This window comes from Xiphias gladius, chromosome 24 (assembly GCF_016859285.1).
Source record: "Xiphias gladius isolate SHS-SW01 ecotype Sanya breed wild chromosome 24, ASM1685928v1, whole genome shotgun sequence".
NCBI lineage: Eukaryota > Metazoa > Chordata > Actinopteri > Istiophoriformes > Xiphiidae > Xiphias > Xiphias gladius.
This window is the reverse complement of record NC_053423.1, coordinates 22,366-47,273: the sequence shown is the minus strand read 5'-3', so window position 1 is coordinate 47,273 and position 24,908 is coordinate 22,366. Positions and strand designations below refer to the sequence as shown.

Sequence of the window (24,908 nt, the reverse complement as noted above, 5' to 3'; positions counted from 1 at the left end):
AGACCCCACATAGCCTCATTTCATAAACAGATATGGTCCTAGAAGATTTCTTAAGTTTAATTATTGTTTTTTCATAAACAAAATAGCCAAATTAAAAATGTTTCAAATACTGGCATGTACAGTAAGTATCTTCAACCAATGTGGAACTCCCTTCATGCTCTTTATAATAAAATTTAGGATTTCTGAGGAAGCCACAATGCAAAACACATTTTGTCAGAAATTAGTCAATTATGTACATCTGAACTAGTACCTGTCACACCCAAGCAGTGGGCATAATACCGAATCAGAAATGGTTTTCTTAAGCATTTCAGCTCTGACCAGAAAAAAGAGCAGAGTGTTGCTCAAACAAAAGTTGCAGTTCGTGTGTGTGTGTGTGTGTGTGAGAGAGAGAGAGAGCGAGAGAGAGAGAGAGAGTGTCGGGGGGGGGGTTAATCTCAACGGCGCCACCTTAAAAAAACAGTCTCGCGGACCTGTCAATCTAGACGAACCAGACAGACCCTGGCTCGCGGCCCTACTTTGAGAGTTGCTTAGTGATTGGCCGAGAGCGTGAGTCCCTATGAGACCTGACCGCCTATTCGCTGCAGCATGTCGAGACGCTTACGCGCACGACGTCTCCCCTCTATTGTTATTGTGGCGTGCGCGTGAGGAACAGGCAGGATGCACGAGGAGACAGTGGGGCCGTTATAAGGATAAAACAACAGAGAAACACTAAACTCACGCAGTACAACATATGAGAAATAAACAGTAGCCTATAATATCTATATGTCTATATATAGGAATTCTCAGAAACATTAGCCCTGTGAACACAGAGCCACACGTAGGTCTGATACAAAGGGCTATAAACACAAACAGCAGCTCTGGTCAACACGGACAACACGGAGAGAGCTGTCGGAGAGCCCCGCGGTCTTTCTGTCCCAAGTTCTTCTCTCCACTCTGGCTCATGTGTAAGTAAAAGCCATTTATCTCTATCTTTTCTTTCTCCTGCTCTCGACAGTATCACGACCAGACCAAAAAACCGAGAAACCGAGAATACGAGGGGGAAGTCAGTCCGATTAGCTTGCTAAAATTTGCTTTTATCCGCAACAAATGCTCTTCTGCTGTCTCACTCTTTCATGCCACTGTTCATAGGGAGCGATATCGTACTCTGTATCCTGCCTTTTCGTACCTATTTCCTTCTATTCGTTCAACTTAAAGCAGTCAGATAAATTAGTCGTAGACGTGTTTATTTCTTAATCAGCTGGTACTTGGACATGCTGAAACAGCGGACTTCGTGACGCATGTTAACCTATAGGGATGTCAGTGAAGTATGTATGGCCTGGAAAATGCTCAGGTTGTATTAGGCAGACAGGTAACGGACAATGTGGCCGTGTTTTCCTGCCAAATAACACTGATAGAAGTTTTCATTTGAAGTCACATCGGTGTGGGAGGTCTGGGCCTGTGTGATGAACAGTATGTTAACGAGGAGACGTGGACGGAAGGTGTGTCTGAGTGGTTTGGAGGGGATGTATGAAGCAAGTTACCTGTGACTGTCAGCCTCCAGGCTGCTTATATGGTCTGAGAGGTATGATTCCATAATAAATAGCCGTTTTGGGGGACATGTTACTGGTGGTTTCCGCATGATTCAAAATGACCATTTGCTGTTCCCACCGTACAGTATGTTTGGTTGTTCATGTCAGTTTCAGTATTGAAACTTCATACTGAAGTCTTAAATGTACAAATGTACAATATCAGAGAAGCATGTATATTACAAATATGTTAGGCTGTAATCTCCCAAGTTGCATGTTAATTAAAATTAAATAGAAAAATATTGATTAAAAAATATATTGTGTTAACTCTCATAGAGGATTATTGATTGATTAACCTACTAATTCTAAAATTTATCAATTTAGTCACTTTCCAGATTAAGATTTGACATACAAAGAGATGAGCAGCCTCTTAAATTGGATGATTTTGAAAAAAAAAGCAAAACAGGTTAACTCTTCCAGCAATTTATAAAGTAGTTAAAATCAGCTCTACCTGTAGCAGCTAAACATTAAATGCAACTTATGTATTTCTTATAAATGTGGAAATCATGACTCTATGAGTCATACTAACTTTTGGAAAGCTTGCTCCAATATGCAAAACACTGTATTGGAGCAGATTTCCAAATAAACATCATTTTTACATGAATCATTTCAAATGTTTGTCCCCATGTCAGTCCCTAAGTAAACAGAGAGAGAGAGTAACTACATCGGGATCTAGACATCAGAATGAAATATGCAGGAATTTCCCTTTAAGATTATGTTTACAGGGTTGTACATTGTTGTTTGTAATAATAATTCAGTACTGTAATATCTATAATAAGATAAAACACTTAAAGGTGCCATTCAGCTTAATAAGTACCACTACTGTTGATGCTTTGAGTAGATTTCCCTGATAGTTCTAATGTTCATTTACATTTACTTTACTTTTGTATGTTTGGAGGACCTTTGCAAAGTCTGAGTGATGTCATCAAGGTTATATCAGGGTAAGGACTTGGAGACAACTAATTTATAACAAAAAGCCTGTTTTATGAACTGAGGGTGTGAGGTTTGAAAGATATGGGAAATGTCACCTATTAACCTATTAATAGTTGACCAGGCAGGGAGGGTCAAGACAAAGATGCTCGTCACTTCAGTTTTCTTGCAGTTTGACCCGTACCAACAATTAAGTGTTGTAGCTGTGAGAGAGAGAGATTAAAACAGCATAATCTAAAGCTGTGCAGCAGAGGCTAGAATAATCAGCCAAAACATTAAAACCAGATACTGGTTTAAAACCAGATACTGGTTTTAATGTTTTGGCTGAATGGTGTTTATACCGTATATGTCTCTATATATGCAGTACACACACACACAAACACACACACACACACACACACACACACACACACACACACACACCATTCAGCCAAAGCCAAAACATTAAAACCAGTAACTTAACTTGTACACTTAACTGGCATCCACTAATTCCTGGTCCCTGCTTTACCAACAGGGACTGATTCAGAACTGGGCCATCATGATGCCAGTGAACTTTCTGGTCACTCATTGGCTGACCAACTTAATACCAGGTAAGCAAGCAAACATGTATGACAGCAATATCAAGTGTTTTGGCTGTCATTGATTGTAATATCTTCAAATTAATAGCAAGGTAGTATGGATTGCCATTTAAACAAATAATGTTTTAGAGATTATGTGTTTAGATTACATTAAAATGCATGTTAACAGGTATGTTTTCTATGCCTTAAGAGATCTCATTTTGGTGAGTTAACATGTAAATACCTGTCTCAGCCAACAGGATGTTCTATTCTTATCTAAAAGGGGTGTTAAAAGGGAAGTCTGAGGCACAGCACATTTGGGTGTTGCTGTTCCCAGCTAAATAATTTGCAGAGCTCATAATCCAAATGTTAGGCTGAGCCATGGCTCATCTTAAGACCTGCAGTTAACTTTATCATGTTGATGCATTGTTTATCCCATAATAATTACAATTTCAATTTCAATATCAACATCAGTCATTTCAATATCTGTCTACTTGTAATGCTACCAGTCCTACCACTAGATGTCACTAATCACATTCACATGTTTGTGCCATCAATGAATAAAGATGAGCAACCACGTATAATGCTGTATGCCTGATGTTTAACATGGAATTCCACCTCATACTGATGATGCTGTACTTCTCCAAACAATATTTCTCCAAAGGAAAAGAAAATTGAATCTAATGGTTTCCATCATCTCCCTGAAACGTTTAATTGGATTCTTCTAAACCACAACTCAGGCTTACGTTTCATACACATCATGTCCTTTGCTGTGTACGTAGTTGCCTGAAACGAGTGCATATATGGCCACATCAGTAACTTAGCACAACGTGCTGCCTTGTTGTTCCACATCATTGATGCAACCCTCCTCATGAATATTTATGAGTGCCTTGATTGTCCTTCATTGGCCCCAACCAGAAAAGGCAGATTAACGTGTCAAGTTTTGATGTGTTAACCCATTAAAAAAGGTTGCATTATACTGGTAAACCCAAATGCAGAACACAAACTTAATGCAAAGAAGATTCAAATAAAGATTTATTGCAAAAACCTTTGGTAATGGATGAGGAATGGGGAAGTGAGGGTTCCAGCATGCGAAGGTAAGGGCAAAGGGGAAATGGTGGATGGCAGGGCTGAGTTTAGCAGGGAATCAAGGCAGGGGAGCTTGCAGGGAAAAGCAGGGGATTGAGGGAGGCTGGAGACTGGTGGAGATGAGCAGTATTTGGGAAGGTGAGCTGGGCGATGAGTATTCCAGATGAAGAGTTGAGAAAGCAAACAGGTAAGCAGGGGATGATCCTCAAGCACACAGAAACACTGGTTAGTTCTGGGCAAACACACAAGGAGAAGAACTCAGAATAAACAATTCTAAGTGGCTGAGAGTGCTTGGTACCAAACTGGCAGAAGCAACAATCTGGTGATGAGTGGATGAAAAAACGGGGAAGCTATTCTGCTGGGCTAATGAATTGATGGATGGCAGGTGTACTGACAGATTAGGAATCAGGCAGCCTGGAGACGGACAGGGCAAGACAGCTCCCATCCAGGTATGAACATGAGTGTTGATGCTGTTTGGTTGTGGTTTGAAACAGTGAACAGTAGCTTCTATAATAACTACAGTATAAAAAGAGAATTATTATATAATATAACTGATATTGGTGTGGACTAGTAGGGCCCTCATTCAGCTTACATCAAGGGATGGTCTATGTCAGTCAAGCTGACATAAAATATTCATCAACATACAGTTGCAAGATAGATACAGTGATGGATGGACATGCTGTGAACAGTTGATACAACAGTGCATGCCATGATCTTCTTCTGCAGATAGATATCAAGTGTCATGGAATTATAGATTCCTCTGAGCATTTTCAGAACTTCTCATCTGTGCTTGCTTAAATTTTTGAGAATAAAATTTCCCGTGAGTTTTAAATTTCATCTTCAAATTTGCAGAGAGTGTGCAATCTAAGCTTGAAAATGAAATTGGAAAGCAGGCTTCTAAATTTGAATATGTCTTTGGAAGGATTGACCTGATTGTCTGAAATGCACTAACCATAGGGTGCCATTCTGGTGCAGTTGTCTGCTTGTAGTCGCAGATGTGAGGCATTCTGCCCCAGTCAATCATGCTATATGTATCATACAGATGAACCAGGCTGGAGCACAGGTTGCATGTCCTTTGTGTGAGTGTTTGCAGGTAGGCCTGCAAACACTCATATCTTGGTGCTTTTAGGCTGAACATGGATAAACGTTATATATCTCAATATTTTCTACTAAGTGGGCTAAATGTTCAGTTGTGAGTCAAAGCCACATGTGAGATGTCAGAAGGACTTTTATTAAGACAGACTGTGATCAAAACAAAATGCAAAGACAGGGTTTCCTTCCCTGTTTGAAAATACAAAGCCGCAAAACGTGTAAATGAAAAATATATATAATAAATAGCCTATATTAAATAAAAATAGGCCAATGTAAGATTTACCACACTTGAAACTGGGTTTACCTGGTCCAGTCTTAATCTACCTGGGCGGGCTGCCCAAGTAGAGCCTATGAATGGGAAACGCTGCTATCTCTGAGAATGCTCCTTCAGTTGTTTTCAACAACAGTAACAGACTGATTACAGTAGAGTACGATTAAGATTATCTTCGGCAGCTGTGTTTTCCATGTTGAAGGAGAAATGTGTGAGTGAGTGAGGCCGGGGGTTTTGCAGAGAGTGTGAGAGAGGAGAGATACAAACACTGGCACAGCTTTACGGGAGAAACGGGTTACGTAATGCAATATTAAACTATATATATAAATATAAACGGTTGTCTCCAGCCAGCATGGCCAGCCCTATTTGTAGGGTGTATCTCTTTCCTTAATGCACAGAGGAGACATGTTAACACAGGAAAAAAGTAAGAATGTGGTAATGAAAAGTAACATCCATTAAATATATATTTAAAATGATCATTATTGTTATTCATCATTATCTAATTACTGCACTAACACAAAGAAATAGTAGACAGAGAATTTTATTTTGTCTTCATCAAACTCAAATATGAACTTGATCATCAATGAACTATAAAACCACTACAGACTGCATCTAAACTTTTCTTTCTTTTGTTAAGACATTTAAGTGTGTTTAACTAAGTATTAACATCCATATCAACGCTATCTCCACCTCCACCTGCTCTGCTGGACCTGTTCCCTCCATCCATCTCTGCCCCTTCGTCCACTTTGATTTCTGCTATTACATAACTTCATCTCCCATTTTTTTCCCAGGAATGTGTTTATTCCCTCCTCATGTATTAATAATTAGATATACAGTAAAGATTGAAATATCAGAATCAGAAAAAATTTATTGATCCCCGGAGGAAAATTGCTTTGTTACACTTGCTCAACATGCAGTTAGGAAAGAGGATGTAAATTGTATTAAAGCAAAAACAACTACAAAATACTAATAATAATAAATTCACAGTAAGTGAATAGAAAAAAGTAAGAAATGCAAATGTGCAAATAGTAATGTGTCAAGTGTCATGTGTTGAATTCCCTGGAGATCATCAGGACTCTACACTGGGGTGCAGCAACCATGATGGCGTGTGAGAACTCCCTGGGTATGTGGTATGGACGTAGCCCCATGACTAACAGTTCAGTGTCCGGGCTGTAGAAACGTTCCTTTACAGTAATGTGGCATGTTATGCCAGGGTGACCCCATATGTTGTAAATAAAAGTGGCAATCCTGTATTCTTTCTGCTCTCAGATTGATTCCTGTCTGCCCCGAAACCGTCTGACAGCCATCAGTGGTAATGATGAAATCTGGAGTATTTTCCTGTAGCCATGTCTCTGTGAAGTCCCTCCGATTTGTCACTAGAGCCGCTAGCTTGTCCATCCTATTGTCCAGCCATCTCACGTTGCCCATGACGATAGAAGGGAGATACAGCTTATATCTCCTGTGCTCTATCATTCGCTTTTGTCCAGACCCAGCTGTCTTCCATCTCTTCGTCTCTTTGCTCCTCTTCAGCATCCTCTGTGTGTCCTCCTCCTAATCTCTGCGGTGATGCCTGCTGTGCTGGTCGCCATGCCAGCCGGCTTCAGCACAATTCTCACAACTAGCATGTTTACAGAGGCAGCTTAAAGAAGTTACAGGTAACAGTGTGTTATTATGAAAAGTGTAAAAATATTTTCAGTTCACTATGATACTGTGACGGGACAAATTAGGTAATTAATGGGAAAAACTGGCTCATTTGACAAATGACAAGGGTTAGGTGAAAAACATTGGTAGTTTTGTTACAGAATGAAACAAAACATTGCTGATTGGACAGCATGAACATTGTGGACATGGTGCTTTTATACTCGAATTGGATAATTAAAGGGGAAGAATTCTCTAAGACAGGTTGACCTTTGTTATGCAGATATTTAAAATTGTTCAGTGGTAGGCAGTCAAGGTCAAAACTCAATTTAATTTGGGAAATTATAAAGCTTCTTACCAATTTTTCATAAGGATATTTCATTGGGTGTTTTTATCTACCAACTGTTGGAAGGACTGCTGAATACTTCATTATACAGATCTTCTATTTTACTTTATCCTTTATCTGCCCAGTGTTAGAATCCTGCATCATGTGTCCCTGTTCTCAAACTGTCAATTTCCCAATCTGGTGAGAATTATTTTTGTCCTCACTGTGTGGGACAGCAAAAAACCTACTGAAATCTTCTGTGTGTGTGTTTGTGTGTGTGTGTGTGTGTGTGTGTGTGTGTGTGTGTGTGTGTGTGTGTGTGTGTGTGTGTGTGTGTGTGTGTGTGTGTGTGTGTGTGTGTGTGGTTTTAGGGTTAGGGTTATAGGGCAAGGGGCTAGGAAATGCAGTATGTCAATGACGGGTCCCCATGGACATAGTAAAACAAGGATGTATCTGTGCGTTTGTGTGTTTTTGTGTGTGTATGTATGACGATTCAGCCGAGTAAAGCACAGTACCTTCACTGCGTACCCGCTATGGCTAAAGTACGCGTACACGTGTATACGTATACTATATAGGTACGTGTTGTAAGTGAAGCAAATGTCATATTTGGTGCAATTCAGCAAATGCCTACACGGCTAACCTAGAATTTACTGTACATCAAGAAAGAGAAGGTACATCAAGAAAGCTTGAGCTTTCTTGCCGACATAGGTCTACATGCTCGCAGCTATGAATTTTTCTTTGCAGCAAGAGTCACTGTCAGTCCTCTCTTCGAGGCCCTTTGAGAACCCTAACCCTAACCCAAGTGACTTGATTTTCCTTCTCGCCTTTGTAAAACAGAAAATAAACTAAGTACTTAGAGCTGTCCACCTCTGATCGGATCACCTGAGAGGCGTGTTTATGCCAGGTATGATCAACCACAATTTTTCATCAGGTAGTTATTATAATAACTACATCTGTGTGCATATACTGCGACTGCACATGCCAAGCAAGGTGCATGCGCTTATATAACTTAACGGTGAGGCTTCATCAAAACTCTCCAAACAAGAAGAACCAAGAAAACCATCAACCACCATTTTTCATCAGGTATTTATTATAATAACAACGATTTACTGCTGCAATGACTGCAATGTGATTCAAAGCTAAAACATGAGATGCTACTTTTGTTAAAAAGAAAGTAGGTATAAAGTCTATGATGAGCAAAATATGAAGTTATAACCAAGAAGTCTTATGTGTATAGAGGTCTGTATGGTTATACCGCAGCCTGGTGTCATTTTCAGGTGATATAATGAAGGTAAACACAGTCAACGGCCTTGCTTAACAGTACTGTGCTCTGGCGCTGCACTTCTCAGAGGCTGTGGAATTATCAACAAATTAGTCCTGCCGCCTTCAGGTACTGCAGGAATTTAATGAACTGAAGGAGAAGCTTTTCACGCAGCATAAAGCAGCTGTGGACAGCAGATACTGTAAGAATCACCCACATGCATTCATATATCAACGCAGACTGATTTACTGACTTTCCTGCTTTAACCACATTAAAAGTTATTTTCAGTGCCAGTTGTGGTTGGAGAGTGTTTAATTGAAATAAATTACTCATATTTTAAGCATTAATCCATTGTTGCAGATACGTATGTCTCGTCCTCGGTGCCATGACCCCATTTCAACCCCCCAGAATGTGTGTATGTTTGTGTGGCGTGCATGCTTGCATATGTGTGTGCGTGTGTGTGTGTAAGAAAGCAATTCTTTGTTGAAGCACTGGGCTATGTCCCTTTATATTTAACATATGGAGGGAAGGTACAAAGATTCAGTACAAAACAAAAAATAAATGCAGTAATAATAATAATTATAATAATGATAATGTGTATGGATGTGCATGTCCACATATATTCCTTCACATACACATACAGTATAGTGAAGGGCGAGCCAGTATGAGTTGGCCAGAGTGGATATTATGTGTTCATTAAGCATCAGGAGGCTTCCTCTTGTGTCCTGTGGCAGCAGCATCATGTCAGTGAACCCTCCGAGCAGCAATGACGCCTGCCTCAGCATCGTCCACAGCCTCATGTGCCACCGGCAGGGCGGAGAGAACGAGGGCTTCGCCAAGCGGGCCATCGAGAGCCTGGTGAAGAAGCTGAAGGAGAAGAAGGACGAGCTGGACTCACTCATCACTGCCATCACCACCAATGGTGTCCATCCCAGCAAGTGTGTCACCATCCAGAGGACGTTGGACGGACGGCTGCAGGTCAGTCCACCTCCCATATGCAGGCTTATTATATTATGTCTTTTATGTGCATTACTTTTGGTTAATTCTATATTTAGAATCAATTCATAATTAATTGTTATCAGGTTTATCTGGGCATGTGTCCTTTTTTGGGTGGACCTCAATACCATTTTGTGGGGTTCATATATTTGGAATATTTGAATATTATTTGTCAAATGAAACCTACAAAGCATATTCATTTTATTTCATAATATTTATAGCAGGTGGCAAATTCTGTCATCATATACACCATGTAGACATATAAGATGATGGCAAAATTAACTATAATGTGTTGAAGTGCAGCTAACAAAAATTTTGAGCCAAAACCAAACCCACCCCTCAAACCATTGCCATTATATATCATCTCTTTCCCTTCACTTAACCTTTCTCATTCCCTCCCTCTCCCTGTGCTGTGGGCACTGATCGTGGTTGCATTTACACCTAACCTGTTTGGTGAATGGTTGGTTTTGTTTAGGCTGGTGTGAAAGCTGTCAATCAAACTCCATCCAAGCACACTGAGCACACCCATCACAGGATTTTATGATAGTACATATGGGATTTTATTATCAATTCAAAAGGTGACCTATTATTGAATCCATCAGCAGAACATGAACCATCAGTTATAAAGATCTCCCGATCTATATAAGTGATATATAGACATAAACCAATGAGCCAGAACATTATGACCACTCAGAGATAAAGTTCATATCGTTGATTATCTAGTCAAGCTTTGGGATATATTAGAAGTGAACAGTTGTTTCTCATAGTCAACGTGTTGGATGCAGGATAAATGTGCAGGTGTAAAGACCTGAGCCACTTTGACTAGGGCCAAATCATTATGGCCAGACGACTGGGTCAGAGCTTCTCCGAAACAGCACAGCTTATGAGGTGCTCCCGCGGACAGGGGTCCAAGGAGGGACAGAGCACGAACCAGAGACAGGATATCGGGGAATGTGCTGAAACAAGTCTGATCCGTGGTGGCTCCACCTCACAACTTCCGGGACATAAAGTATCTGCTTCTAACATCTTGGTGCCAGATACCTGAGCTACACTCCCCACCTCTAAACTGCATGAGCCTCTGCAGTAACACACTGTGCCACACACCAATAAGTCATTTCTCAACCCGTGGGAAACACTGGATAGGCCTATTTTTTAGAGCCCGGATGATATATCAGCCGACATGGGCCTATCACAGATACAGTATATTGGTATCCGCGTATTTATTGTCCGATATGAGCAGATATGACATTTTTTTTTTTTTACAGAACATAATACAGAAAAAGATTCTTGGGGTAATTTAGAAAATACGTAGATAAATCTCAAAGAGAAAGATGCTTTTTCTTCATATCCACTACAAATGGACCAACAACCTACCAACCCATATAATGTAAAATATTATATATATATATATATATATATATATATATATATTGATATATATTGATATTCTTAATCTGTAATTTCATTTACATGTTTTGTGTATTTTAAAACAGGCAAGGAAACCCTTGCTTTACATTTTGTTTGATCACAGTCCGTTTTAATAAAAGTCCTTCTGACATCTCACATGTGGCTTTGACTCACAATTGGACATTTAGCCCACTTAGTAGAAAATACTGAGATATATTGTGTATCACTACTCATATATGATACCGTGTCAGCACAGTTTTAGCTTGAAACTTTGAGGTTGCACAATGACAGTAAGAAACACACAACCAGCAGGGAGAGATGCATCACCCAAAACACTGACCCCCTCTCCACTTCTTTTCAGTGGTTAGATGAGAGTAATCACTCAATGGAGGACAATGAAATAATCAAGCTAAACACTGCCTATAACACAGTGGAAGAAACCAACAGAGAAAACTGGTCGCACCAGCGCTACCAGTGGAAAAGTTATTCTAAAACCCGGGTCAGTGAAATGTAGATATCACAGAGTATTCGTCAACCTCTAATATTGCTAGTCAGTCACCAGATTTGATTTTCCTCCATGAGTCCATTGTGGGGCTGATGATGGGCTGATGATGGGCTGATGATGCACTGTTAAATCAACGAGTTACCTGTCAGTCCATGTGACTTCATGTTTATACCTCTTGGCTTGTTTGTAACGAGTAAGAGGAAACATGAAGGTTAGCAGAACTAAAAGGAAACAAATGATCTTTTTTATACAAATTCAGCCTTGTTGCAGATTTGTCCAAATGGCCAACTGTGGTCTCAAGGACAGACTCAGAAGAGCGCAATGCTGTCTCCACTTTAATACATATGAACTTCACTCCAGTGTGTCGCTCCAAATTCCCACAGCAAGTGGGAGGTGCATCATATTTGCTTTAATTATCCTTCTGATGTGTCATGGACTTAATTGGATTCCACCTGTTTTAAATTGAATTGATTGGACATAGTTTAGAAAACACCTGTGTATATAATAATTGTGAAATGGAAGAAGTTTGGAACCACCAGGACTCTTCCTAGAGTTGGCCGCCCAGGCAAACTGATTAAGCAGGCAAGAAGGACCTTGGTCAGGAAGGTGACCAAGAACCCAACAGTCACTCTAAGCTTCAGAAGTCCTCTGCAGAGATGGGAGAACCTGCCAGAAAGACAACCATCTCAGTTGCACTCCAACAATTGGGCCTTTACAATAGAGTAATTAGATGGAAGCCACTTTAAGTAAAAGGCAATTGACAGCATGCTTGGAGTTTGGCAACTGGAAGGACTCTGAGAGCATCAAGAAAAAGATTCTCTGGTCTGATGACACAAAAATTTACCCCTTTGGGCAGAACTTGGGCAGACTGGTCAGGACTGAGGGAAGGATGAATGCAGCGAAATACAGAGAGGTCCTTGAAGAAAACCTGCTCCACAGTGCACAAGACCTGAAACTGGGGCGATGGTTCACCTTTCAGCATTACAATGATCTGAAGCATACAGCCAAGACAACCCTGCAGTGGCTTCGGGACAGGTCTATGACTGTACTTGAATGGCCAAGCCAAAGCCCTGACTTAAACACCATAGTACATCTGTGGAGTGACCTGAAAAGGGCAGGTCAGGGACGCCTCCCATCCAATCTGACAGAGTTTAAGAGGATCGGCCAGTAAGAACGGGATAAACTCTAATCAGTTCAATTTGAAACTCTCAAACAAGTTCTTGACACATCTCAAGGATAATTAAAGCAACGATGATTCACTTGGCCACAGTTTGGAGTGTCCACAACAAAGTGTCTGAATACTTTTGTAAATGAAAGATTACAGTTTTTGATTTTTAATAAATTTGCAAAAATTTCTAAAAACCTGTTTTAACTTTGTCATTATTATTAAATCTACAACACAATAAAGTGTAGAAAAAGTGAAGGGATCTGAATACTTTCTGAAGCCACTGTTACAGTGATGTTGAATTGAGTTGAGTTAAACTTTATTGTCATCATGTTGTTGGGAACTTGTATAGTACAAGCTTATAGTACAACATTAAACACAGCACACTTACATTAAAACCATCCTAAAAATAAGAACATATTAAAATGCACAAAGTACCATAAGTAAAATAGCTAAAAACTTTGGACCTTAAAGTACCAAAGGACTACAGTTCAGAATTCAAATAACATAAACATATTAAAATATATAGAATACCATTAACAACTACAAAGAAAACCACAAACCTAAACAAAATGTTTGCTTAAAGTGTCAGAGATTTGGTCTTTCCTCACAAAGGCAAGCTGTTTGCTGAGAATCATCTGTAACAATGACCAGAGCAGTTGGTGAAGTCCAACTTCATACACTGAAGAAAGAGATGGAGGGAGCAGCCAGTAATTCTAGATGCAATCTGAACTGTTTTCTCTGGTGCTTTTGTTTCAGCAGTGGTCAGATTAACCATAAAAAACGATGATGGAGAAAGTTAACACACTTTCTACAACAGATGTGTAAAACTGGACCATAGCTTCCCTTTCAATCTGGGATGAGCCAGCTTTAAGAATTTAGTTTTTATGCCTCAGAGCCTACAGATTACACTGCCCATGGGTATATAAAATACTTACAACCACTTCCAACTCAGTCAACTACAGCAGTACAATGCTGCCACCACTTTAATCCATCAGTAATAATAACCCAGTAATGAATGTCTGAATCTTGTAATGAAAGTCCAGAAAGTCCAGTAATGAAAGTCTGAATGCTTCAACACACAACCACTTGTTTGCCGGTGTAATGTCGTTATCTAACGTTATGTCCACTTCTTTTGGAGATCCATCTTAACCTAGTTCACAGCAATAATCAGTGTAATCGTTGGCAGGCGTTTTTTTTCTTGTTGACAAAGTTAATGAGTGAATTAATGTGTGTTGCTTCATATTTGTATTTGTGTGACCTATGAAGCTTGTAGGTTATGGAACCAAAAAAAAGTCATTTTTGTTCCCCGAAGGTTACCTAAACTTACCTAAAAAGAAAAAGAGTATTATGCAACAAAGGAGCAGTGGATTACTTTGACCAGCGTAAACTATAACTGTTTGTTGTAGCATAGTGACACTGCAGACTGTGTTAGGCTGTGCCCATTCTGAGTCTGCCAGTTTGCAGTTTAGTTCCTAATGAGCAGCTGATGTTTGTGTATAGATACTTGCAATTGTGGGATTTGTGTCTTTTAGAACCATTTGAGCTGTTCTCTATAGGACTAAAATTTAGCACCATAGGAAGTACCTCAATCCCACTGACCGTCCTTCCCTGTAGGCTTAGGCCACATTCAAATCCACTTAAACTCTGAGTGAAAAAATTTAGCCCTCTCATTAATTTCATCAGTCAATCAAATACATGCAAGTGTACGCTCCTGGTAGATGACATATGACTTTGTAATGTGATTGCTGTATTTCTACTGTTAACCCTATGCAGGATGTGACACAAGATAAAATGATTATGCTGAGATAACTTGATAACTTTATAAAGTTGCAATGTCCTGTCTGTTAGTATTATAAACAGCTGTGCGGTGTTCTGATAAGCCTTTAAACTCACTGATCTGTTGCCTCCAGGATCTTTTTATATGTCTCATTGTAAATGAAGCAAAACAGCCACATCAACGCAGACTCCTGTATTGTTTTAACGCAGGGCTGTTTTTGGTCTGAAGGGCAGGTTAAAGAGAAAATGCATTCAAAGATACACACAGACAGACTTAACCAATTTTACCAAATACTGTAACACTGATCGACTCTGTAAACAACTAGCTTAATACCATCTGGTAAACCCACAGCTGATTTATGTTGGGTGTGGGTGTGACTGCAAGACAACGTCATAGATCTTCCACAGATATCCTTTGGAATCAGTTGATATATAAGGTATAATATATGGTTTAATAATTTGACTTTGCATGTATTAGCTCAAGTGTTAAGTGACTTTCATGGACTGATGGGGCTGAGCTGAGCTGAAGGAGAAACAGTATGTTGTCGTTCTTCTATATGCTTGTCCTTGCGTCCTCTATTCTGTATTGTCAAAACGTCTGAGAGTCTGTGAAAGAGAAACAACACCACAGCATGCTTTGGGACGTAAAAAGAGCGTCTTATTTTGAAATATGCCTTCCATTTCATGTGTATGCAAATGTAATGTTTATTATATTTACATTTTGTAACAGTTAGCTTAGACATTTATAAATTACTGTTAATGTGTGCATGCTGACTTTATACAAACCTGCATCCCTCTCAGCCCCAGCTGCGCTACACACAACGTGCAAATATTCAAGTAGCCCTCATATAAAGAAAAATGTAAACTCATGCACACTTTGAGTCATTTAATAAACAATTACATGATCAGTGTAATGTGCACCAGTATATTGGCTATACAAACAGTCAGTCTGTGCTTGCCAGTGTTTTGTTGCTCCTTGATGCTGTAACAAAACCACTTTTCCATCAGCCTGTAAGGCCACATCTCCCAGTGCAGTATGTTGTCTCTTTCTGTCACACCTCTCTTCCACAAAAAAACAAAACAATTGACATCTATGGTAAAGTATTAAGTACAGTGGCAATTTTTGGTATACTGTATATTTAATCCTGGCAGTTCTAGAGGCCAAAAACTCAAAACAAATGGCCAAAAACATATACTGAAAGCCACTGCTCTGCTCTTCTTCTCTGCTGTGCTAGCTATAGCAGTCTGCTGAAATAAAGATAAATGTTAGTTTCGCCTCAGACCAACATTTTGTCATTCAAACAGCTGGCAGATATCTGTGAGATCACAGAAATATCTTTAAAGATACAACCCACTGCTGGATGATTAGTAAAATAAATAAGGTTTTGATTTTTCCCACTAAGATTTGGGTAGGGAATGTGGTGTGACTGAATCACAGAGTAACATGTGGAGTGCTCAAAACACATATGGAGCTAGGACGAAGTAGCTCTAAAAAGAGAGACAGTCTTGGAGTAGATTCTGTGAGCATGAAAGAGGGTTTAGGAACTGTTGTAATGATGCTGTGATGTCATGATGCTGTTCTCAGGTGGCAGGGAGGAAAGGTTTTCCTCATGTGATTTATGCACGGCTGTGGCGCTGGCCTGATCTCCACAAGAATGAACTCAAGCATGTCAAGTTCTGCCAGTACGCCTTTGACCTGAAGTATGACAATGTTTGTGTCAATCCCTACCATTATGAGAGGGTGGTGTCTCCAGGCATCGGTAAGTCAGCTTCATACTTCACCTGCTCTGAGAGGGAATTCACAGGTGTCTCAATCTCTAGGCTAATCTTATCACTGGAAAATATTAGCAAGTATACTTTAACAAACTCTGATGCTTGATTTTCTGTATGATGTCTCTAGTCAAGTTTTCACTTCATGTTCTCTCTTTTTTTCTCTGACAGTTGGTCTCAGCCTTCAAAACACAGGTGAGTTCTATTCTACAGCACCACATCATGACAGGTTCAGGTTCAGGTTTATTGTCATTTCAACACATATGCATTACATACACACAGGGAAGCAAAATGCTGTTCCTCATGATCGCTGATGCCACTGTACGTGCGTGACCATAAATTCCACCAGCAGAGAACACTCTCTGGACACAACCCCAGCATTCGTGCACTTTTCCTTCTGGATATAAATACACAGTCCTCCACCGCAAGTCCCACCAGACAGTGATGATTCCTGACGTTTCAGTAGCGAGTTGGCTCGATGGCCATGTCCAGAGCATTGCTGTGTCCAGTCACTTTTATGTAAATGTCTCAACTGCAGTCTTACTAGGTCAGAGTTGCTAAGATTTTTTCAACACAACTCACATCTGGACTGAATGCTGTCATAACATAGACTACAGTCACACAAGCTTAAATAGTGCACAAAGAAAATAACTTTTAAAAAAGTTTAATAAACTGGAAATCATTGTGAAGTTGTCACATTTGAAGTTGTTGAGGGAATTCTTCTCATGTAAGATAAACATTAGGAGATAAAATGAAATTAAAACAAACTTTACCTACAGCATGTAGGGAAACGTGAATTAAATGAGAGTCAACTCAATGTCTTTCTGCTTGTTTATTGGTGAATATTATGAAGTAAGCAGCAGAATTGATGATAATTTCTGAAAGGAATCACTGTGAGAAGAGTAGGCAAGAGTTCTTTACTCTCACTCTCATGATTAGTTAAGGCTTCAACTGCAAAATAGGTTTTAAAATCCTTCACAAATATCAGCCTGTGAGACAACAGAAAACATCATCTTCCAACTGACTACTATTCTCCAGCAGGGATAGCACTCCGTCTGTGGAAAGGGAGACAAACATTACTGAGCATTGTTGCTTTCTGTAAGGGCCTGTGTTGTCACTCAGTGATTTGTCAGTTGTGTGGAGGTGAGAAAGTAGGCTGGGTTTGAACGAGTCTCATTTGTTACACAACCAGTTCTGTCACTTTTCATGTGAACAACTGAGTGCAACACTATGAATGCCTTCCAGGGGAGACTGTCTGAAAATGTGAGAAGTTATCTTTAAACAATATCATGTCTCCCCTCTCTCTGATGGCTGGCTTTTACCTCAAGAAGTTCTGAGGGGTATGCCAGCCCCTTAACAATCCTATCATGTCTGAATCAAGTCATAAGAAACATTTATGAAACACACACGGCTTTCTGAATGACAAAACTCCATCAGTGTAACTGAGAGATGACGCCAGCAGTAATATTTACTCTGTCTGACAGTAACAAGGTGTATAGCACAACTTGAAGTATAAAGCAACCGGAGCATGAGCATGTTGTAGAAAAAAGGAGAAAGGTTTGTGGTCACAGAGTCGGATTACATACAAGTGGTTCTGTAACGTTTCACACAACTGACAACTCTGTACAGCTATGTTTTCACTCTGGAGTCTGTCTTTCCATCAGTGAAGACACTGAGCATGTTTTATTTATTGTGAAATAACTGTATTTATATATCATGTTGAGACAAGAGACCAGTTGAGAAAGACAGTTGAAAGTGCTGATGTGGAGCTTTCACACATCTCATTTATGTCTGTAATTTGTAGAAGAAATTTTTAAAGCTGTGAGTTGTGAATACTTTCAGTGATTTACAGGCATACATAGACTTTCAATGAAAACAAAATTTGGTTGGGATAAAATCTCATAGAAGAATAAATGGATAAAATGTGTATTGCATCTAATAGCAAGATTCATTGACAGTTATATTAGTGTGGGACATACACTGATCAGTTAATTTCTGGCCTAACCACCTGCCTCCTGCAGCAGCATCAGGCGGCCTCATCAAAGAGGAGTACATCCATGACTGTATACAGATGGACCTCCCACCTGGCATGCCTCTGTCTGACCACCAAGCGGCCCTGAAGCTGCCTCCTCCAGACCACTATGGCCAGCCCCTGCCTCCCCCACAGCTGTCCTCTGAGCCCCATGGACCTCCACCTGTCAGCAGATACACTAACTTGCCAGTCTCACCCAAAGGTCAGCTCCTCATTTTTCATGATTGAATGGTTAACTTGTCATTAGCAGATGTGTTTTTGATATGGTTGACCAGAGTGTGTTATTTTGGGCAGGTAGCAGATCAATAATTTGCAGACTCAATCAGTCAGACAGACAAAAATAAAAAATAAAATAAAAAATGAGCTAAAAACTGCTCTCAAACACTTCATATAGTTTAAGTCTGGCCTGATGTGTTCCACTGTCGTCCTATCAGTGTCCGGCTCTGGCTCCATGCTGCCACTGCAGGGCAGTCAAAGTGATGGCCATCTCCAGACTGCATCCCCACAGGCTCAAGTCATGACCCCGGCAGCACGACCTCCGACTCCAACCCAACCCCCACCTCAGCAACAGGCTGCCCAGCAACCCTCACAGCCCCCCCATTCACAACAACCCTCCCTACCTCCTTCTCACTCACATGGACAGAACGGATACAGCAGCAATAAACACTCTCAGAGCCAGGCTGTCTTCCACAGTGAGTTCACACATACTGTATGTATTAACAAATATACCTGTTTATTCTCCAGTTTCAGTATTGTGTTTCACTTTTTAGATTTAATTTATCATTAAAAAGTATTTAAATAAGATGAAAAATACATAAAATTAATTCAGATTAAGAAACATTGTAAATTGTTGTACTGTACTTTGATGAACATTGATCATTTTTTACTTCCCTATAATCCAGCAGTTTGGACAGGCAGCAGCACAGCCTCCTACACTCCCATAGGACCACAGCAGAATGGGCGTGGTCACCCACAACCTCCCCTCCATCATCCAAACCACCACTGTAAGATATGCCTTAAAACCTGCATCTCCTCCAAACTAAAGAATTCCACATGAGATTCACTTTAATTCTGTAAGATTTCAAGACTAAACAAGAGTGTCCACACTGCTTATTTTTATATTGAACATCTTATGTGATTTTCTTTTTTTATGTATTTGATCTCACTAAGTTAATATCAAATATCTTTCATTATGTATACCGTATAGTGACTGTACAGAAAACTGGGATTGCTGTGGTATAAAAAGGGTATTTTCTATGTGCTGCTCTCATTGAGTTAACTGTAGTTGTCCCAGGGAATGATTTGATAGGAAGTATGACAAAGCACAAAGCCTCAAAATGATCAAGAGTGCTTAATCTGGATTGTTTCTTTGTGTGAGAACAAATAATCCGTGTAAAATTAAATTTTGCTCAAGGTAAAGGTAGTGTAGTTCTGGAATTATTACGCAAGTCACACCATTCATCAGTGTACTGCATTGTTTCATTCTACTATAACGTTATGCTCTAGTACGTTATCTTTCTCAGTATCAGTAACCTGTTGGCCAACTGACTCACAATAAAAGACCCTGGCCACTCTGAGAGTGGCTGATGTTTTTGGTCGATTAAATGCAGTTTAAAATTGCTATACGTAAGTTGTTGCTTTTGCTACATTGCCAATGTTAGCATTAACAGCTGTTTATTTACCAGTCTAGAAGAAATGTTGTGAGTTCAGGATCAAACTTCATTCCTTTACTTGCCAAGAGCTGTTTCCAGTGGTGGAAAGCAACGCCAATGTTAACTCTCTGTTTTCTCTATTTCTATCATTTCTTTTACTGAAGTTAGCATGCCAACCAGCTAGCCACAGCCCAGCCAGCCCGTCTCATCACTTTCCGATAGTGAGTCACTGTAGCTTCCAGGGTGCCTTGAAGAAGTAGTGCTGCCCAGAGGGCATATTCTAACCTCTTGTCTTGTAAACGCAACAATGGCTGAAGCTCTTGGCAAGCGACCACCACCACCACCACCCGGTCCCAGCAAGAAACAACGTTTGGCGGCATACAGCACCTTGGTGTTGGTTGCTTCCCCGGTGGTAGTATCAGAATCAAATTTCAGATGAGATGACTGACTGCGGAAGAAGTGACTGAGTTGAAGAGTTTTCGATAAGCTGATATAAGACAAACACAATCACAGACAGGAATGTATCTCTTTGAGAGGGCTCATTTCACTCTGTTCGTTACATTTAACACTGAAGCAAAGCTGAAACTCTGATTCTACAGTATAAATACACTGATCAGCCACAACATTAAAACCAGTAACTGGTCTTAATGTTGTGGCTGTTCGGTGTACAGTGTATGGTGTCTCTTCTTAACTCACCTGACAGACAACAGCTCTTATAGTGTCATAGATAATTACCAGTTACAAGTGTGGTGTAAAAGAAAGATCTCCTAATTTTGACATTTCTATGATTTCATGTGCTTTGCTGTCTGCCACTGTCTTTTGTTACTACCATGACGACTCACCAAAGTGTGAACTTGTCTCCTACACGGAGGGCCTTGCATGTATTTCAAAGAGCCTGGAAAATTCAGAGTTGGGTACAGACCTAAAAATATTGCTTTTGTTTTTTACCTCCGCCAAGGAGGTTCTGTTTTCACCTATTTCTGTTTGTTGGGTTGTTGGTTTATTTGTCAGCATGATTACACAAAAAGTACTGAGCAGATTTGCACCAAATGTGGTGGAGGGATGGGGCCTGGGCCTGGGAAGAACCCATTTAATTTCGGGGCAGATCCAAATCATTTACTATAAATTTTCATTTTTTCCTCTGAAGTCTGTTGTATGTTGTTTGACATTGGCTTTGACGGAGGTACGGCTCTCTAGGTGCCCTTCAAACCATTTGATGTGGAGCCCATTTTAAGCACTTTATATACTGTTGGTTAGTTTAATCTATAAAAAGCATCATATTTTATGACATCTAGTCTAATATAATATCTAATATCTATTTTTTTCTGCTTCAGACTAATCTTCACATCTCTCTGCTTTTCAGGGTCTCAGCATCATGGCTCAACCTCTTTCTCTCCTTCTGTGTCCAATCATCCAGGTTAGAGACCATTATACTGTCACAAATATATTGTGCATATCAAGATATTGATTGTTACCTAATAATGTTGCTACTGATTTCATGCAGTATTTTTGGACTCTCCCTTGCTATTTTAACAAGAATGAGTGATCTGAGTTCAGAAATTTGGGGCTGCACAGATTTTAGTGAGTATGAGCTGAGTGTATGTCATCAGTATTTACTGTCCATCCTGGTTGTCTGCATTGGCAGTGAACAGGTGGTTGACAGTTGGTATAGAAAGAACATTTAATTTCTGTAAAACTGGGGATGGTAGAGCTTGTGCACTGTAGTTTGTAAGGTTAATGATTAATGTGTATTCATTACCTCTGCCAAGGGTGTTATGTAATCATCAATGTCTGTCTGTTTGCTGGTTTGTTTGTTTACTTGTCAGCAGATTTACACAAAAACTACTGAACTGATTTGTACTGAACTTGGTAGAGGGATGGGGCATGGGCCAGGGAAGAACCCGTTAAGTTTTGGTCTGGATCTGGTTAAAGGGGCAGATCCAGGATTCTTAAAATCACTTTCCTAATGATTGTGAGATAGAGCATTGTTTGACCTTTTCAACAATATTTGGCCCTGGCAGAGGTATGCACTATACTGAGTACCATTCTAGTTAATGATGCATGTAACTTAGGGAAGATCTGGTATTACACTGTTTGGAAAGAGTCCATTTTATAGAGAACAATGTACGAGTTCTTACAAACATATAGTTTCGTTTTCTAAAACAATCTCAGACACAAACACATTGATACTCTGTCAGTATTATCAGTTGAAACGTTGCCTACACATACACAGACAACATTAAAACCTGTTACTGGGTTTAATGTTTTGGCTGAGTGGTTTTTATATACACAGTATATACCATTTATATATACAGACGAGTGACAAATTAAAGGAAAAATCTGAATAGATGGAGAAACATAGCAAATACAGAGGCCTTCACACAGGGCATGAGGGGTCAATGAATGGTTTGATGAGTATGAAAATGATGTGAAGTCACCAGATCTCAACCCAGTTGAACAACTATTGGAGATTTTGGTCTGACATGTTAGACAGTGGTCTCCTCCGCCATTATCAAAACACCAAATAAGAGAATATCTTTTGGAAGAGTGGTGTTCATCCCTCCAGTGGAGTTCCAGAGACTTGGAGAATCAATGCCAAGGAGCACTGAGCTCCTTGGCATTGATTAAACAGAACAGCTTCAGTAGCTGTTCTGGAGGCCCGTGGTGGCCCAACACTTTGCTAAGACTCTTAATGTTGCTTTTCCCTTTAATTTGTCACCTGTCTGTATATGCCATATATATAGCATATACACACAGGTATATGTTCAGCCATTCAGCCAAAACATTAAAACCGGTACCTGGTTTTAATGCTCCATTAATGCTTTCCTTTTAGCAACCTTCAAGCCACAGTTTCTGGACAAATTTTTATCATAAAGAACAACAGGGATCGAAGTACTGCGGTAAATGCAGCAAAACATACACCTAAGTAATAAAAGAAAGAAGAGTGCAGTTGCAGTCTAAAGTGCTTTTAGAGTTCTTTGATGGAAAAGTTTGAATTCAAGTTTGATGAACACTATTTGTTTATGTTAGCTAGAATAATGAGATATTTGTATTATTTAATAATGATTTACTCGTTTTTTCTTTCTAAGAATCAGTTTTAGTGATACATTTAATTGTTTTTCTTTTCTCCGCCACAACTTTGCTTACAGATTGAGTAAATTCCATCTGCACTATGTTTACAGTCATCAAGTCTGTGAATTAAGTAATTCCAGTGGAATACATAACTGTCTACTGTTAATGTTTCTCTTCCTATTATTTGTACGATCCTCCATTAAATGCATATACAATGAGGAGAGGGACACTCCCTGCAAACATGATAAATAAAGCACTTGTGTTTGGGGCAGAATGCATCACATCTGAACCTGAAAAAGAGGCATAAAGGCTGAAGTAAATCTGAGTTTTGTTAACTGCCAGTATGTCACACACTTGGTTTGGTCTGTTTTCATTGCAGGACCAGAGTTTTGGTGCTCCATATCCTACTTTGAAATGGATGTTCAGGTGGGTGAGATGTTCAAGGTGCCCTCCAGCTGCCCTGTAGTGACTGTGGATGGTTATGTTGACCCGTCAGGAGGCGATCGCTTCTGCCTCGGCCAGCTGAGTAACGTCCACCGTACAGATGCCAGTGAGAGAGCCAGGTAAGCGGAGGAAGACAAATACTTCTCTACTATGTCTATTTAATGGATTTAATGTCATTTTGTGAAACACTTTTTGGCTCAAGTAGTAAAAAACAACAGCTTATTCAACTAATTAATTTATTTCTGCATTCATAAATTAATTCACTCTCACTGACTTACACACTGTTAGCCCTCTCTCTGTCTCCTGGTTGCCACTGGGGGACAGTGTGTGAGATGGCGTGATAGTGACTACAAACAACAGACTGAACTAAGATGACTTGTTCACCTCGCTACCGCAATACTACTAAACTGTTAGGATGTTGTGGCTCTGACCCTGTGACTGGTCATATACTGGGGGTAAGCAAAATAACAGTAACACTGCAAAAGCTACAACCATAGGGACATGACAATTATGTTTAAGACTGTGTCAGTATGACAGACTTTAAAGCTCTCAGTATGTTTTAAATGAATTGGGTTGCGTGATGTGTTGTTCAAACATGTCTGAAGTCCGAATGTTTGGAACTGGTCTGAAAGGCCACAGTGAAAAGCCTGCAGCCCCCTGCATCCCTAATGTCTCTCCAACAACTCGGTGCCTTTTACATGTCGACACAATGAATAACACAAATGTGGTTAACTTTGGGCCATCTCTTCTTGAAGGCATTCATGTAGTTGCACTCTCAAAAGAGGGATGAGAAAAATGTTTAAACTGTGACACCTCCGCAATCTTGATTAACCACTGCGTCACCGTCCATTTCAGCGCCCCAATTCCAATGTCTGAAAGATCTCTGTTTAAAGCATACCAAGGTTCTTAGGGCCACAGTTAGGAATAATAGAAGAAGTCATAATTTTCCCAGAGAAAAGGCATAATATCATGACAATAAAGTATAAAAAGTACTGTAAATAAAAATATTTAAAGAGTGGAGTGGAGCTGATTTAAACATGATTAATGGAAAAAGTCAAAGTAATCCATGTAATTGTAGAGCCTTGAGTAAAATTGTTAAGGTAAGACAGGTCATGAGTAGGGTCAAAAATGTGAAAGCCAAGGAATTGTTTCCTTAAGAGACACATATGCTAGATGGGGATACATCTAAGATAAAAAGATGATACCCAGGTCAAGTGTTCTAAGCATCTTTTTCCAGCAATGCTAGAGGGGTAATGACATTAATACACAAATCATTCCCTATGGATTCAGGATGTGGTTGAGGACCCCACAGGTAGATTCTTAATTATTCAATGTTATCTTAGGTCTGATAAATCAAA

General features: G+C 39.8%; 1 protein-coding gene across 4 annotated transcripts in view; it reads left to right on the top strand.

Annotated features, from left to right (window-relative positions):
* Positions 1–571: 571 nt before the first annotated feature.
* Positions 572–24,908, top strand: part of smad10a (SMAD family member 10a) — a 32,659-nt gene continuing 8,322 nt past the window's right edge. Inside the window, exons 1-11 of one of the 4 annotated variants that reach the window (XM_040122735.1) lie at positions 572–944; positions 3,010–3,085; positions 7,035–7,159; positions 9,463–9,706; positions 16,166–16,340; positions 16,522–16,545; positions 18,372–18,584; positions 18,817–19,074; positions 19,285–19,386; positions 21,398–21,451; positions 23,486–23,669. In XM_040122735.1, coding sequence (XP_039978669.1) covers positions 9,470–9,706; positions 16,166–16,340; positions 16,522–16,545; positions 18,372–18,584; positions 18,817–19,074; positions 19,285–19,386; positions 21,398–21,451; positions 23,486–23,669 — 1,247 coding nt within the window. In that variant the 5' untranslated portion in view covers positions 572–944; positions 3,010–3,085; positions 7,035–7,159; positions 9,463–9,469. The remainder of the gene's footprint in view (positions 945–3,009; positions 3,086–7,034; positions 7,160–9,462; positions 9,707–16,165; positions 16,341–16,521; positions 16,546–18,371; positions 18,585–18,816; positions 19,075–19,284; positions 19,387–21,397; positions 21,452–23,485; positions 23,670–24,908) is intronic. The other 3 variants (XM_040122733.1, XM_040122734.1, XM_040122732.1) reach the window with 3 other exon arrangements.